Source organism: Lasioglossum baleicum, chromosome 5, assembly GCF_051020765.1.
Source record: "Lasioglossum baleicum chromosome 5, iyLasBale1, whole genome shotgun sequence".
Taxonomy (NCBI): domain Eukaryota; kingdom Metazoa; phylum Arthropoda; class Insecta; order Hymenoptera; family Halictidae; genus Lasioglossum; species Lasioglossum baleicum.
In genome coordinates this window covers 9,183,929-9,198,741 of record NC_134933.1, presented here as the reverse complement: position 1 = coordinate 9,198,741, position 14,813 = coordinate 9,183,929, and the positions used below count along the sequence as shown (strand labels likewise).

General features: G+C 35.3%; 7 protein-coding genes across 12 annotated transcripts; 3 read left to right on the top strand and 4 right to left on the bottom strand.

Moving 5' to 3' along the window:
* Positions 1 to 1,174: 1,174 nt before the first annotated feature.
* On the bottom strand, positions 1,175 to 3,031 carry Bka (FCF1 rRNA-processing protein Bka). Of its 2 annotated transcripts, XM_076423579.1 has the most exons (6): positions 2,857 to 3,031; positions 2,507 to 2,665; positions 2,272 to 2,354; positions 2,113 to 2,184; positions 1,731 to 2,040; positions 1,175 to 1,659 (listed from the first exon to the last, which is right to left on the bottom strand). In XM_076423579.1, the coding sequence occupies exons 2-6, from the start codon at positions 2,507 to 2,509 to the stop codon at positions 1,516 to 1,518; spliced, it is 612 nt and encodes a 203-aa protein (XP_076279694.1). In that variant the 5' UTR covers positions 2,510 to 2,665; positions 2,857 to 3,031; the 3' UTR covers positions 1,175 to 1,515. The 2 variants fall into 2 exon arrangements, with proteins under 2 accessions (XP_076279694.1, XP_076279693.1); XM_076423578.1 differs by lacking the exon at positions 2,857 to 3,031 and having other exon boundaries at positions 2,507 to 2,722.
* On the top strand, positions 2,808 to 4,422 carry LOC143208772 (pseudouridylate synthase RPUSD4, mitochondrial). Of its 2 annotated transcripts, none has more exons than XM_076423560.1 (4): positions 2,808 to 3,196; positions 3,266 to 3,437; positions 3,502 to 3,694; positions 3,771 to 4,332. In XM_076423560.1, exons 1-4 carry the CDS (start codon positions 2,992 to 2,994, stop codon positions 4,251 to 4,253), a joined length of 1,053 nt encoding a protein of 350 aa, XP_076279675.1. In that variant the 5' UTR covers positions 2,808 to 2,991; the 3' UTR covers positions 4,254 to 4,332. The 2 variants fall into 2 exon arrangements, with proteins under 2 accessions (XP_076279675.1, XP_076279676.1); XM_076423561.1 differs by having other exon boundaries at positions 3,027 to 3,196; positions 3,253 to 3,437; positions 3,771 to 4,422.
* Mrpl34 (mitochondrial ribosomal protein L34) lies at positions 4,248 to 4,838 on the bottom strand. The gene is made up of 2 exons (XM_076423587.1): positions 4,677 to 4,838; positions 4,248 to 4,594 (listed from the first exon to the last, which is right to left on the bottom strand). The coding sequence occupies exons 1-2, from the start codon at positions 4,715 to 4,717 to the stop codon at positions 4,366 to 4,368; spliced, it is 270 nt and encodes an 89-aa protein (XP_076279702.1). The 5' UTR covers positions 4,718 to 4,838; the 3' UTR covers positions 4,248 to 4,365.
* A 182-nt stretch (positions 4,839 to 5,020) lies between these two features.
* On the top strand, positions 5,021 to 7,684 carry Rpt4 (Regulatory particle triple-A ATPase 4). The gene is made up of 7 exons (XM_076423553.1): positions 5,021 to 5,255; positions 5,393 to 5,472; positions 5,564 to 5,603; positions 5,678 to 5,814; positions 5,894 to 6,266; positions 6,962 to 7,225; positions 7,302 to 7,684. Exons 1-7 carry the CDS (start codon positions 5,171 to 5,173, stop codon positions 7,490 to 7,492), a joined length of 1,170 nt encoding a protein of 389 aa, XP_076279668.1. The 5' UTR covers positions 5,021 to 5,170; the 3' UTR covers positions 7,493 to 7,684.
* Positions 7,685 to 7,687: 3 nt separating this feature from the next.
* Positions 7,688 to 8,854, bottom strand: Wuho (tRNA (guanine-N(7)-)-methyltransferase non-catalytic subunit wuho). Its single transcript, XM_076423580.1, has one exon. The coding sequence runs from the start codon at positions 8,846 to 8,848 to the stop codon at positions 7,688 to 7,690; it is 1,161 nt and encodes a 386-aa protein (XP_076279695.1). The 5' UTR covers positions 8,849 to 8,854.
* Positions 8,855 to 9,354: 500 nt separating this feature from the next.
* LOC143208776 (enoyl-CoA delta isomerase 1, mitochondrial) lies at positions 9,355 to 12,310 on the top strand. 4 transcript variants are annotated; one of them, XM_076423567.1, is made up of 6 exons: positions 9,355 to 9,563; positions 10,384 to 10,435; positions 10,510 to 10,781; positions 11,499 to 11,677; positions 11,785 to 11,906; positions 11,965 to 12,310. In XM_076423567.1, the coding sequence occupies exons 1-6, from the start codon at positions 9,561 to 9,563 to the stop codon at positions 12,123 to 12,125; spliced, it is 789 nt and encodes a 262-aa protein (XP_076279682.1). In that variant the 5' UTR covers positions 9,355 to 9,560; the 3' UTR covers positions 12,126 to 12,310. The 4 variants fall into 4 exon arrangements, with proteins under 4 accessions (XP_076279682.1, XP_076279684.1, XP_076279683.1 ...); XM_076423568.1 differs by lacking the exon at positions 9,355 to 9,563 and adding an exon at positions 9,590 to 10,079; XM_076423569.1 differs by lacking the exon at positions 10,510 to 10,781 and having other exon boundaries at positions 9,557 to 9,563.
* On the bottom strand, positions 10,783 to 14,755 carry LOC143208752 (dynein regulatory complex subunit 3). The gene is made up of 9 exons (XM_076423491.1): positions 14,515 to 14,755; positions 14,159 to 14,442; positions 13,910 to 14,082; positions 13,543 to 13,700; positions 13,265 to 13,457; positions 13,001 to 13,208; positions 12,688 to 12,936; positions 12,554 to 12,630; positions 10,783 to 12,469 (listed from the first exon to the last, which is right to left on the bottom strand). The coding sequence occupies exons 1-9, from the start codon at positions 14,693 to 14,695 to the stop codon at positions 12,322 to 12,324; spliced, it is 1,671 nt and encodes a 556-aa protein (XP_076279606.1). The 5' UTR covers positions 14,696 to 14,755; the 3' UTR covers positions 10,783 to 12,321.
* Between the last annotated feature and the right edge of the window lie 58 nt (positions 14,756 to 14,813).

Sequence of the window (14,813 nt, the reverse complement as noted above, 5' to 3'; positions counted from 1 at the left end):
CAGAAGTCTGTTTGGGGGTGTACGATGATCGTAGAGAGGGGATTAGCTGGGCCCGACGTGACGCGTGTCGGCGAATCACGGCTCATAAATCTTATCTGGCTGGGCATCGTGATCCGTGACGGGCCGGGTCGAGGTCCGGAAATCTGATCGTTTTCCGCGTAGGTAAGCGTAACGATCGCCAACGCTCTGTTTATCTGCCGGTCTGCGGAGCGAAGAAGGATCGCGGCGAGACCTCCTAACGACTGATTTCGCGGGGCGCGCGCGCGTGCGAGCAACCGAGCGAGCGCACAGTGATAAATTTGTGGCCGCGATCGTTCCTCACTTGGGAAACGGCGTTTTGCGCCCACTTGTTTAACATTATATTTCGAGCACCGGCCATATACGGGCCAACATCGGCCGTGAAACAGTAAAATTCTATCTGGCTACTCGGCCGCCACGTGGGCGTTTACACGCAACAGCTTCATTGTTTCACCAAACAATAACTGTAACACGTTCCGCCGGTTTATCTTCGGCTGTTCCGCTCGCGCAGAAGACGTATTGATTCGCGCTTCTGAATCGCCCCACGGAGGAAACTACCTCGTGAAACCGTCGCCCGGGATCGTTTACTGCCTCCCCGAGACGATAAACCATACGGGGCAGCCTTACATACGGTGGCCAGACTTTGGGATATGGGAAAAGATCGCCGGACTACGTTATTCTCTAGGCCAATAAGTAACCCGCTATCTTCCGTTATATCGGCGTTCCCTTTACCGGTGAAGTTGAAGGTTTAGCGCAATCGATGCAGGAGATGTAGGTACTTGTTACATGGCTCGTTCACGGTGTACGCTCTGAAAATATGCTAGCATTCTACGTTATACTTTTCAAACAATTTAATACAATTTATATGATCACTAGACTGCGGATTTTTATGCAAAATAAAAATTGTCTGCATCGATTGCAAGAAATAGAAACTAAATTAGAGGAGAAATTATATGTTCACACCTTCAATTTTAAAAATTTAAAAAAAAAAACCACTTCCGAATATCTTCCTTCCCTTAATCGTTTGAGCAGGTTGGAAGTAATGTAAAATTTTGTCCTGTTTCAAATTACAGGTACCCATTATTGTCATAAATGCATAAAGATCCGCAGTGATCACCTACAAGGTGTCATTAACTTCTTTAGCATTACATTTCAATTCCTGTGACGTTTTTTTATGAATTGTTTATTGTATGCGAGACACGTAAAGATACGTTCTTCGCATACCATCAATTTAGAGTACAAATACAAGTTAGTATATGGGCGATTACACCAATTTGCCTCAGTGTCTATGTAACATCATCTTATGTCAGTGTTAATAGCCAATAAAGACGGATGGGTGGGTCCCACTGCTTCCGTGCGTCTCGCTGTATCTCCAGAGTCGCGTGACATTATAGAGGAAAAACTATTGTAGTTCTAAACTTGACAAATATACGCTCTCGTCGATAAAACATGAATGTTTATTAGAATTTCTTGCGCAATGAAAAATGATTTTAACAGTTATGTTCTGGGTGCTCCGTACGCATCGGGCATTCTCTCTATAGTGTACCTGTGCTGCGAAACATACATTATAGGCACACCAGGAATTTTTCGTATCCGCCTTTTCAAGTCTTTGTCGTTCGTAGCCACAATGTAACACTTGTGCTGAAATATTATATTCGATATTTAGATATTGTTGATATAACCTTTTTATTTCTAATAGCAGACACGCTTACCTGAGTCACTCTATTAACTATACAGTCATCTGCGTAAGTGCCTTTGTGCATGCAATTTAATCTTTCGAATCTAGGGTCCTTTACAATCTTCAACGCTATTTTGTACTTTTGTCCAAGCTTCTCCAGCTCGCCCATCACGCAATCTGTTACATATGGTATGCATTTAGCGTACAGACATTGCATCATATTTTCTATAACATCTAATTTATTTTTAATGGAGAAATTAACGAAATTTGTGTCTATCAGTATGTGGTAGGGAGGACCCAATTGTGTATTATATTGGAAGAACAACGCCGAAGATTGCTGGGGCCTGTAAAAATTATGTTTCCATTAGAATTAACAAAAAGATACTACAAGATATTACATGCTTGATAATACTTACGCCTCTGTTATTTTAAGCTTAGTCGCATCCTCCTTCTTAGGTTTCTTTGGTCCTATTCTTTTCTCAGGCTTTCTACAAACGATAAACTAACATTTTGTAACTGGTTTAGTAAAAATTCTGTTAAAACCAACCTTCGACAGAACCAAAAAGTTCACTTACATTCTAGAATCGTTTAGACTTATCATCTTCTTCATTTGCGCAAACTTTTGCATAACAACTTTCCTGGTCTTCTTGTTTTTCCCCTGTGTGTAACAGAAATTAACATTAAACATTAATTAATTAAATTAATTATTCGAAAGAATAATCTACATAGAAGAAATGATCTACATACTTTGACGCAACAATATTTTACAGTCCGATACTGTTCAATTTATAGAATTCGAGAAGTACTTACCATTGTTACTTAATGTTTGAAACACTTCAATATTTATTCACGAATCTGCACACACACACTCCCGACAAGTAATCTGTCAACTCAAAACATTTCTTCGGACCATGTGCTTATCGTACTTGCGTCAGTGTCAGTGCCGCCAATCGTACATTTTATTCAAACCTAATTTTTTTTTACAGATCAAAAAAATTTGTTTTCGGTATTAGTAGGTGATTTGGACGATATATGAAGAATTATTACTTTATTTTTTATTGTACTTTACATAAATTGAATCAGATGGAGCTAAATGCAACTTAAAAAAAAATATAACAAAGTGTGTAAATAGAGTCTGAAGGGGTTAACTTTGAACTGACCAAGAATCATTTACTTGCTTCGGTGAAATCTGAAAATAGCGCCATTCCGGTAACTATTCCTAAATATTGATTCATTCTATTCGAAAGAGAGAGAGAGTATCATCACAAAAAGTAAAAAGAAAGTTATAAACAGAAATGTCAGCGTTCAAGTTGACAGGTTTTCTACGTACACGTGCGACTAGAAATGCAGTATCTTATAGAAAATTGTTTAAAAGAGGTTATGTGCAACAGATTCTTAATAGAGAATCAAAAGAAATACACCCTTACAAACAGATACATCCCTGGCGATCGGTAGCCGAATTTTCAGACGATCTAGTTAGCAATGTTATTTATAACGGAGGTAAGTTTGTCTACGACAAGCGACACAAAGATACCAGCGTCGTTACATATTTACAGAATTGTTTTACAGATGGGTTAGTAGCGTTAAATAAACCTTATGGTATATCTCATAGAAAAATAGACCTGAATAAAGCCAAATATTTTATACCGAATGCTGTAGAATATACGTTGGACGATGCCTTGCCGTATATCGCTAAGAAGTTAAATTATTCAAACTTATTCATAGTCAGGAATCCTGAAAAGTAAGCATAAATCGATCGATAGAAGTTTTCATCTAAAACCACTAATTTATTAAATTTTGAACAGATATATGACCGGTGTAACGCTTTTCGCTGCAGATCCACAAATCCAGGATAATGTAGAACTTGCGCTACGCCGTGGTAATCATTTCACAAAAACTTACTGGGTAGTCACAACCATGACGCCAAATCAATTGAAGGGTAGAGAAAAATTGGGATTGGAGATGAGAAGCTCGGGTCGACAAGGTGACCGGAGAAAGGTAATTTCATTAGATGGTTCAATGATGACTTTTCTTTTTACAGCTGTATTAATGTGATTCATTGGCTATTTTTTAGGCAGTATTAGTTACGTCATGGTCAAAAAATTCATGGAAACAAGGAGATGTTAAAATCTTAAATTTTGAGTACAAAGTTTTGACCTATTCTACATCTAATTTGTGTTCCTTGATCGAAATAAGAGCGTCCTCTAATAAACAACACGCAATTAGACTTTTTGCAGCGACATTTTTATACGCTCCAATTTTGGGAGATAATCTAAATGGATCTCGGATTCAAAAAGTTGGGAATACTTATGTTCAAGTTGACCCATTTTTAGAATTCACAAAGTTGCCTCCAGTATTGAACAAAACTATCTACAGATTGTTGGACGTCCAAACGAATCAACAACATATAATTCCTGCTCATATTCATTTAAAATCGATTGATTTACCATCCTTTATCGGCAATGGAAAAGATTTGAAGATAGAGGCTCCGTTAATGCCACCCCTAGATTGGACATGCAGGCAACTCAAATTAAATTACTCAAAGATACAAAGATAGGACTATTTTTTGTTGTGAATTAATGTATATATTTTATATATCTCTATATTACATTATTTACCAAAAATCACAAACAGTGTACATGATTTGCCATGTTCCTTTTTAATAATCCTTAATGACTAAGTACATGTCTGCCTTTTAATATTCTTCTCATAAGTATTTTCCTACCACTAAGCGTTGCCATTCTGGCGTAAAATCCATGTCGTTTTATGCGGCGACGTTCATTAGGATGAGGAAAGTGATACCGTATTTTTGTTCTATTTAATGTAAGACTCCATAGATTTGTTATTGCCGGTGTGCCAATGATCGACGAACCAGGTTGACCCAGTGATACAAGTCGTCTACAAACAAATATAACCTTGTTCTTTTCAAAATATTTACAAATCGTAGTTAGAATGAGAAATCTACAAATTGATTACGTACGGGAGGTTTTGGTAAACATTGGAAAATAATCTACCCAGCATATCGTGCCAATTAAACAAATAATCCTGAAATTACAACAAGTCTCATGGACAACTCAGGACAACTACAACAAACTACAACGACAACACTGTTGGCAACTGTTGGTAACGGTAATTAATTCGAGTATGTGCCGCCAGTGTCGCCAGAATTGACCATGAATTAATCGACTGATTGACATCGACCAACGACCAACATCGACCTGATCGACCACAGCGCGTATGGTGGCGTATTGTATCTTTACCAATCTTTACTCTTTACCCATTTTACCTTACCATTGCTTACCATCTATATACGAGCTTTATACTACCAGTTTTGCGAGATCTGTTACGCGAAACATCTCTATACTCTATACATATTACATATACATATTGATACATATATCGTATACATTGTCAGATACGACGATTAGACAGCAAAATAAGGAGCAATAAGGAGAGTAAGCATAAGCATTCACCATGCAGGCGATCAGAGACAAAGCTGTACAAGATTACCGAAAAAAGCTTCTCGAACATAGAGAAGTGGAATCGCGATTGAAAGAAAGTAAGACACATTTACTATTGCTATTACACTACCGTTACAGTGATCAATTCATGTACATAACCTTGCGCACCAAGCTATTCCGAAATATCGACTGTCACAGAAATTCTTATTATTTTTGTCTTTGCTTGGTTTTTTAGTGCGAGACAATCTGAAAGATCTGACGAAACAGTATAATAAGTCAGAGAATGATCTGAAAGCTCTGCAGAGCGTTGGACAGGTGAAAAAAAACTAAATTTTACATTTAATAGTACATTTCCGATAAGTAGAATTGAAATCCTACAAGCACGCATAACACATTTATATTTTAGATCGTTGGGGAAGTATTGAAACAGCTCACGGAGGAAAAATGTAAGTATACAACTACGAATAATTAAATATTCCCAATCGAATGTTTCCAATTAAATGTAGTTTTGTGTTTCTAGTTATAGTAAAAGCAACGAATGGGCCACGTTACGTCGTCGGTTGTAGGCGACAGCTCGATAAAAATAAATTGAAATCTGCTACAAGAGTTGCACTGGATATGACTACTCTCACCATAATGCGTTATTTACCTCGCGAGGTAAAATTCATTTAAGTATTCAAGGTTCATTTTATTTTGAAATTCATCTAAATCACGTATTGTTAAATAATCTGTGTAGGTCGATCCATTGGTGTATAACATGTCCCACGAAGATCCTGGCGATGTTACGTACAACGTAATTGGTGGGCTAAGCGAACAAATAAGAGAGTTGAGAGAAGTTATAGAATTACCGCTACTGAATCCAGAATTATTTCAAAGAGTGGGCATTACTCCACCCAAAGGATGTCTTTTATATGGCCCTCCAGGAACTGGCAAAACATTATTGGCTAGAGCAGTTGCCAGTCAATTGGATGCAAATTTTTTGAAAGTTGTATCCAGCGCGATTGTCGATAAATATATCGGTGAATCGGCACGATTGATTAGAGAGATGTTTAATTATGCACGGGATCATCAACCTTGTATTATATTCATGGATGAAATTGATGCGATCGGTATGAACGTTACACACACATGTACAGTAAGGAGCATAACTGTTTCCACACACTCTAAATTAGAATAACTTTTTTATGAATGGACCAAATGACATCAATTTCTCTATAAGGATAGAAGAAGTAGTTTAGTAAATAAGTTGAAAAAATGCAATTGTAAAAATGTAAAAATTGATTTTTACAACTTTTTTAGCTCGGCCAATAACGAAAATTTAAAAGATGTGTTTCGTAAACTCGTAAGAATTATATACGTTCTGAAAATTTCATTGAAATTGGTTTACGAATTATAAACGATCAAAAGTGGTAAAAATTTCAATTTTTCATGATTTTCGGGCCTTTTTACCACTTTTGGTCGTTTATAATTTGTAAACCAATTTCAATGAAATTTTCAGAACATATATAATTCATACGAGTTTACAAAACACATCTTTTAAATTTAAAAAAGTTGTAAAAATCAATCTTCACTATTGTTTATCACAATTCCAACCTAACGCATTTTTTCAACTTATTTATTAGACTTCATTTGCTAAACTAATTCTTCTAGCCTTACAAAGAAATTGAAGTCGTTTGGTCCATTCATAAAAAAGTTATTCTGATTTAAAGTGTGTGGAAACAGTTATGCTCCTTACTGTATATGTATATGTACAAGAATAACAAAATGATGGTTTTGCTTCAAATTCGTTTAAAATCATATACAGGTGGACGCAGATTTTCCGAAGGAACAAGTGCCGACAGAGAAATCCAAAGAACCTTGATGGAACTTTTGAATCAAATGGATGGTTTCGACTCTTTGGGCCAAGTTAAAATGATCATGGCAACGAACAGACCGGACACCTTGGACCCAGCTTTATTAAGACCTGGTAGATTAGACAGAAAAATTGAAATACCTTTACCTAACGAACAAGCACGTTTAGAAATTTTGAAGATTCATGCTGCACCTATATCCAAACACGGAGACATTGGTGAGGATTTATCTTTTCATCTTTGTTCATCTTAGTTTACGATATGGTATGTTATTAATTTGAGTTCAATATATAGATTATGAAGCAGTGGTTAAACTCTCCGATGGATTCAACGGAGCCGATTTGAGGAATGTCTGCACCGAAGCAGGATTGTTTGCGATAAGATTAGAAAGAGAATATGTAGTGCAAGAGGACTTTATGAAGGCGGTAAGAAAAGTTTCGGACAATAAGAAACTTGAATCCAAGTTGGACTACAAGCCAGTCTAATTGATACGGCCACTTGCCGATTGATTACTCGCTAACAAATGTGTGGTTCCAATAAAACGAATTTACTTTGTTGTAATATTATTTGTATTTTATAATAGAAACACATGTTTAATAATATGGAGTCATTGGTTCAGATTTAATGTTACAAACTGTAAAGCTGAATACAACATTCTTTTGCAACAAACAAAACAATTATCACTCGACAGCGCTCGAAAGACGTGTCTTTTTCCTCTCCAAATATTCTTGTACATTGTCATACTTTCTCTTATACAAAATTGGGAATAAATTCTGCTTAACGGAATCTTTCTTCAATGATTTCCAAATGCTATTTAATCTACTCAGTTTCAAATTGATCGCGTCGTTAGCAACCAAATTATTTTCTTCATATTTGTATACTTGAAATCCTACTTGGTTCAATAGCCAAAAGTCTCCCTTGTAAAAATGGCATTCCATAGGTTCGTAGTTGACAATTATGTTTCTAATGTACGTAGCTTTGAATGTTGATTCACTGGTGCCGCTGATGGTATAAACCAATAACAATGTGTTATCGTAAAAGCTCATCACAGCTAAAGATGACGTGCTATCCAACCTGGACAGCCTTAAATGTTTAACAGGTAAAATCTCTACAGTTTCATCCAAGTGGCAATCGTGAAGCTTTCGATTGAACTTCTCGATAGCGATTTGAGGAATTTTATCGCAGAAATCAACCGATAATAGTTTCTTTCCACTTTCGTAATTCCACAAAATAAAAACTCCGTCCCCTCCGCAAGATACCAAAGTACTTTTGTCGTGAGGTAATTCTAAAATATTTGTTACAAACTTTTTATGTCCTAAACAGTAGGACATGATATTATACGCATTTGGAAACATCGAGACTCTGATCTTTTCATCTCTATCTGTGGTAATGATGTACTTTTCATCTTCTGTAACTATTACGTCGAGTAACATCGATAAATGACCCAACAATAATATTGTGTTATCAGTTTTACTATTTGGGAATAGGTAAGCATCTCCAGTTTTGTCTGCGACAATTATATCGTTACCAGGTGTAAATCGTACTTTGCTGGCTGCTCTCGTTAGCGTACGATTCGATAAAAGATTGCAGTTTTTCCTTTCGTACAGACACAGTTGTTTGCGATTCGTGCAAACGAAAAAGTATTTACCATCGTTTGAAAATGTCACGTTTGTTATAGTGTGAAACGTTTCGATATTTACATTATTATGCGAATCAATAGTTTTGTCCGCTTGAAGTGCAGGTAACTGGATCGTTTTATCAGTATCGTGTTTGAAATCGTACACAACAACTTGCTCATTAGTACATAGAACAATGTCGGAATCGTATATACAGAAGCTCATAGTTGATTATTATTGTAATTCTTTGGAACAGACTCGCATATATAAATGTATATACACAGAGAGTTTATATATACATACGCAACTTTACGCTCAGAACGTTGCATGTAAATGCATCATAAAGCGGATGGCCCGGTGAATTTATTATCTATAAACGTCATATTCACGAACGTATATTATTTTAAATAAAAAAGACTGATCAACTTCGTAACCGCGAGGTGTACTCCACGTGCGCAGTAAACATTGCACGCATAACTTGGACGACGGTATGCAACGGTATGATTCGACTGGATTCGACGCAGTCCGGCAGTCGACGATTCGTGGCTGTTCGTGGCTCGTGTTCGACTGACGGAAACTGAAAGGAAAACACATTCTTCTCTTCTTCTGTGTCTGTGTTCCATCTGTGTTCTCAAGTGTTCTGTAGCCGTAGCCGTAGCCTGTAGTTTGATCTGGTTTGATCCAGTTTGATCGCTATATACAATATATTTATGTACCTACTATGTATATATACAGTGGCGGGGTGTTACACGTTACACCCCCTGGTTAAGCGGCCGCGTGGGGGCCCGGAATATTTGTCATTACTTTTTTTGTTTATGAGAGTATTCTTGCAACTTCTATTTCTAACTTGAGTTTGAGGGCTCAAAATTTTTACCGCTTGGGGCTTCCACTTGATTAGAGCCGTCAATTTCAACTCACACTTTATTTAAAAAAAAGAATGGTAAGAACAATATACAGGGTGTCCCGAATTTAAAAGGAAAAACTAAGGCAAAAAGTCTTTTAGAGATTTGCTTCGTTTTGGACTTTTTATCTATGGGGCAAGATAAAATATTGTGTACAAAGATAAACCCACAACGACAGAGGATATGCGGCAAAGGATTACAGACTGCAGCACAGTGGCGCACCCAGGATGTAATCTTGGGGGGGGGCGAGTTGAACCCAGCCCTAGGTTTTGCGTGATGACCTTTTTTTTAAGCCAAAATATCTATCAACGGTACCCAGGGCTATTCCGCGATTTTAATTTTGGAAGCTGAACATTTTTTTCTTGGTGGGGGACTTGGCCCCCTGGGTGCGCCACTGCTGCAGCATGTGTTTCAATTACGTCTTTTTTTTTTACCCAACATATCTGTCGAGAGCTATTCCGCGATTTTATTTTTGGAAGCTAAACATTTTTTCTTGGGGGGGGACTTGGCCCCCTGGCCCCCCCTGGGTGCGCCACTGGATAGGACTGTAAACTGTAAATAGATATTTAGGTGTTCCCATTTATGTGAGACACCCTGTATGTAGTCAAACGAATTTATCTTGAAAAATTTCTAAAAAATTCCTCTTTGTTCAAGGGTCAAGTTGCAATTGTACATTAACATCTGTAAACGTAGAATAATTCTATGTTTAATATATAATTTATATAGATTGTAATAAAATAAATATTCTTATATATATAACCACACAGATATAAGTGTCTTTGTTATTGCGTGTACATTCGATCAATCATGTTTGCAGTGAAAAGAGTATCTAATATTGTTCCAATTCGATTGTTTAAGGCGTATTCAACAAATTCAAAAATTATTGATGTTACGCACGAAGATGATACAGGTATATATTTAAATAATGATCGATTGTTTCTTTTCGAATTGTTTTTCTATCCGAATGAATATTTTCGTTAACAGGTATTACTACGATATCGATGGCGCGCCAACCAGTAAATGGATTAAATAAAGAATTATTAAACGCTTTAACAACATCTTTATTAGATGCTCAAAAGAATCGTCCTAAAGGCGTTATATTGACGTCTGCATTGCCAGCTATATTTTCAGCAGGACTTGATCTATTGGAACTTTATAATAGAACCGAAAATCAATTAAGCGAATTTTGGCAAGCGTTACAAGATACTTGGTTGACTTTGTATAGTTTGGAAGTTCCAGTAGCTGCTGCCATCAATGTATTATTTTATATTATTTATTAGAATGTGATATGCACGTACAGTGCTTTAATTTTAAGTCGAATAACAAAATTATTTCCAGTTATATATATATTTATTTTTGGCTTCACGCAGCCCAGGAATGGACTTGGTTTCACGTTCTACTTTCTCACTCATTCAATTCAATTTTCTTATTCAAGCAATGAACTTTAATCAATAAAATATTTTCCATTTTGTTCGATGATCTTTTGCCATATTTTCAGTAGCTTCATAATTGTGTGTTCATAAAACTTCTGGTCCTTATCAGCAAGAAACTGATCCAAGTCATTCACACATCCATCATTGAACATCATCGAACAAAGTGGAAAATATTTTATTGATTAAAGTTCATTGCTTGAATAAGAAAATTGGGTTTTATTTCACCTTAAATTACCAAAATTACTTTCTTGCCAACTCAATGTATCTGCTTGCCGCTTTTATTCCTAGCTGGGTTATTTCCAGTATTATTAATATATAGACTACGGATCTCCATGCAAAATAAAAATGTTTTGCATTGATTGTGAGAAGCAGAAATAAGATAAAAATTGATTTCATCCCTTAACGACTTTGTTACATGAAAAGCAATTCAGTCATTCTTGAATTTTTTAAATCTTTTACTGTTTTATATTTCACCCATCTAATTTCTTCATAAATGCATAAAGATCCGCAGTCTATTAATATATGTTTTTATTTCTAAAGGGTGCCTGTCCTGCTGGAGGATGCATGCTAGCACTTTCTACCGAGTACAGAGTACTCGTCGAAGGAAAACATACCATGGGACTGAACGAAACACGTTTAGGAATTACAGTTCCTAAAATGTTTAAAGATCTATACATTGATGTAATAGGATACAGAAAAGCTGAAATAGCATGTTTACGGTAACTAATTCGCGATGAGCATATAACGCATGAGAGGAATTATTTATATCGATAATAATTTTAATCTATTTAAATGTATTCTCTCTCTCTCTCTCTCTCTCATTCAGCGGATCTCTGTTTCCACCAAAAGAAGCATTACAAATTGGACTTGTAGATGAATTGGCTACCGACAAAACGGAAGCAGTTAATAAATGCCAAAAATATATTGAAGAATTTAAAAATATACCTGGTAAGTTCATTGAACTGAATATTTCAAAGAAAATGGATTTTTAAAAATTTCAATATAGCTCTAGGTCGATCGAAAACAAAATTGCTATTGAGAGAATCCAATCTGCGTTGGATGAAAGAAAATCGGGAGAAAGATATTGAAGACTTTGTAACTTTTGCTCAATCACCAACTGTGCAGGCTGCTTTGAAATTTTATATTGAATCGTTGAAGCGAAAATAGGGATACTTTTAAATGTTACAAACTTCTATATTGCTGCTAAAAAATTCGCTATTTTTATATATATTAATGTATACCATGTAAATCTATTAATATATGTTAACAGTGCTGGATAATTATAATTTTGTAACATTTTATACCATTTTTACACTGGTTATTTTATAATAAAGTTGATTATATTATCGAGATTTACTAAACTTTAATCGCCAAGCGCTCCTATGGCTTCCACGTCATCAACGTTTATATTTAATTGTTGCAATAACTTCATTGAAGAAAACTCCCTTTGTTGAGAATCTGCGAAATGTGAGATTTCCAGTATTTGTTTGTTATTTCTTTCATTTTCTCCTCTGTAAAATTGAAACAATTTTACAGCTTCAGGCTCCGTATAGTTATAGATACATATGTATGGAATAGGAAAGCATAATGCTTACACAACTAATTGTTCCACATATTCTTCGAACCAGTTTTTCAAACGACTTACCATAATTTCTTCTCTAGCATCAATTGCCTGCAATTAAGAAATTCTTTAATATGTTCATTAACTTGGAAAGTCGAAGAATTATACCTGTAAATGCTTTTCATGAGAGTTACTAAGATTTGTAGCTAAAGTATCTTTGTCTCCGCATAAATCTACTAGATGTTTTGGTAGTTTTGCATCGTCTCCGATACCACTTAGATAATATAAGACCAATGCGTTAATAGTGTCGTTATATTCTGCTTCACGGTTTCGCAGCTGCGAGAAATGTCCTCGGGCAGCTGTTAAAAACGTATCCACCATGTCTGACATATTCAGTCTAAATACTTCGTTTACATCCTTCGAAATATATATGAATTATTATTTACTGTTTGACATTAAATTATTCTGTCGAAAAACATACTTCAATTTGTTCATGTAATTCCATTTCAAGAGACATCAAGTTCGACCAGCCGTCAGTAACCATGTCATTATATTCGTCGGCAAGTTCTTGTACTTTTTCTGTTATTTCTTCGATAATAGTATTATCCACATCATTTTGTAACTTATTTAACAGGGGATTAATGCTCGATAAAAATTCGGTTTTCTTCGTTAGTATGTTATTTACGATTCTGGAAGTAGAAATGATAATTATGCTAACGATTTATATTCTTTTTAGTTCACTTACAGTCGACCTTGATCTTGCGAAGATTTTTTCCCATCATCGAGAGCAGTTGTAAAAAGATTTATTTCGTCAATTCGTTTTTGGTGTTCTTGTAGGCCGAACTCACACAATTCTTGGCACAATACTACAAAACTTTTCTCGTACTCAGCGAAAACATTTTGAGCATCTTCAGTCACCATAGTGAATTCTTTACCCACTAAATAAATATGTGTTCCCAAAATTATCTTATTATTCTGTCCTACTTTTATTTAACAATCTCGGTAGAATAATTGATGTGAGACCTCTATCGTCTGCAAACATCTGATGAAATAGGTAATCTCCGTCAAGATGTTCTACATACGCAGTAGTAAGAAAAGCTAATTTTTTTTCATATTCTTGCTGTGCGCTCAATTCTTCTGTCTCTCTAACTTCTTTTTCTTCCAATGTATTTAAGAGCCTACTAACATGATGAAATAAAAATGAACTTATTAGTATTATAAATGTTATAAGTAGACTGTGGATCTTTATGCATTTATAGCAAAATTGAGAAGCTGAAATTGAAAATTGTTGAAAAATTAGTTTATATTTCTTGCAATCGATGTAAACAATTTTTATTTTGCATAAAGATCCACAGTCTAATTATAAGTGTTATCATTGTTTTGTAATTACTAATGCTTCTCTGCAGCACTTTTTCGTTCTTCGTTTGTTACCATTTTATATTGATAATAAAGCAGTTGAGGTACAACCGCGAATATGTATTCAGAATATCCAGTTTCTTTAGTACACGGATTCTCATCCATATTTAAACTACGAAGATTCTTAAATTTCCGTAAATAAAGTGCCTGAAATGATAACTTGATAAATAGAAATATCAGAAGTATTAATGTGCTTTTAGAAAGAATCTGTTGCGAGTATTACATGTTCCCAATCTGTTATGAGATTATTACCAATGCTAAAAATCGTAAGATTATGTAAATCATCTATATTCTCTACTATCGTAATTCTATTGTTGTATAAAAGTAATATTTCCAATTTTGTTAAGCAATTTAAATTCTCCATTACGTATATCCGGTTGAAAGAAAGATCTAACTCTTTCAAGTGGATAAGAGCATCGAAGTTTTCTATTTTTTCAATAGTGTTGTGCGATAATGACAACTTTACAAGATTCGGCATCGCCCATAGATAATCAATTTTTAAAATATCTGAAACAGAAAATAATATATGAACACGTAAAATTATAGAAATGTAGTTTCAGATTATTTCCTTTCACGCACTAAGAAATTCTATCCGAATTTCTTTTGTTTCTTCTAAGTTAATTCCGTCCTCGAAGAAAAGTTTGCCAGCTTCTCCCTTTGGTCCTTGCTCGATTATTAACTTTATAAGCATATCTTGATTTATTATCCGAGGCTGCACAAATTCTTTGAGGATAGTGGGCAGGCCCTCGTCGACCAGCATTTTCCAATGTTTTTTTATTGTTTAAATCAATAAATAAATGATTATTATCAATATAATAGCGTAGTATACCACGAAAGCGGTGCTTGATTTTCCTATTTCAATCGGTTGCCATGCAACG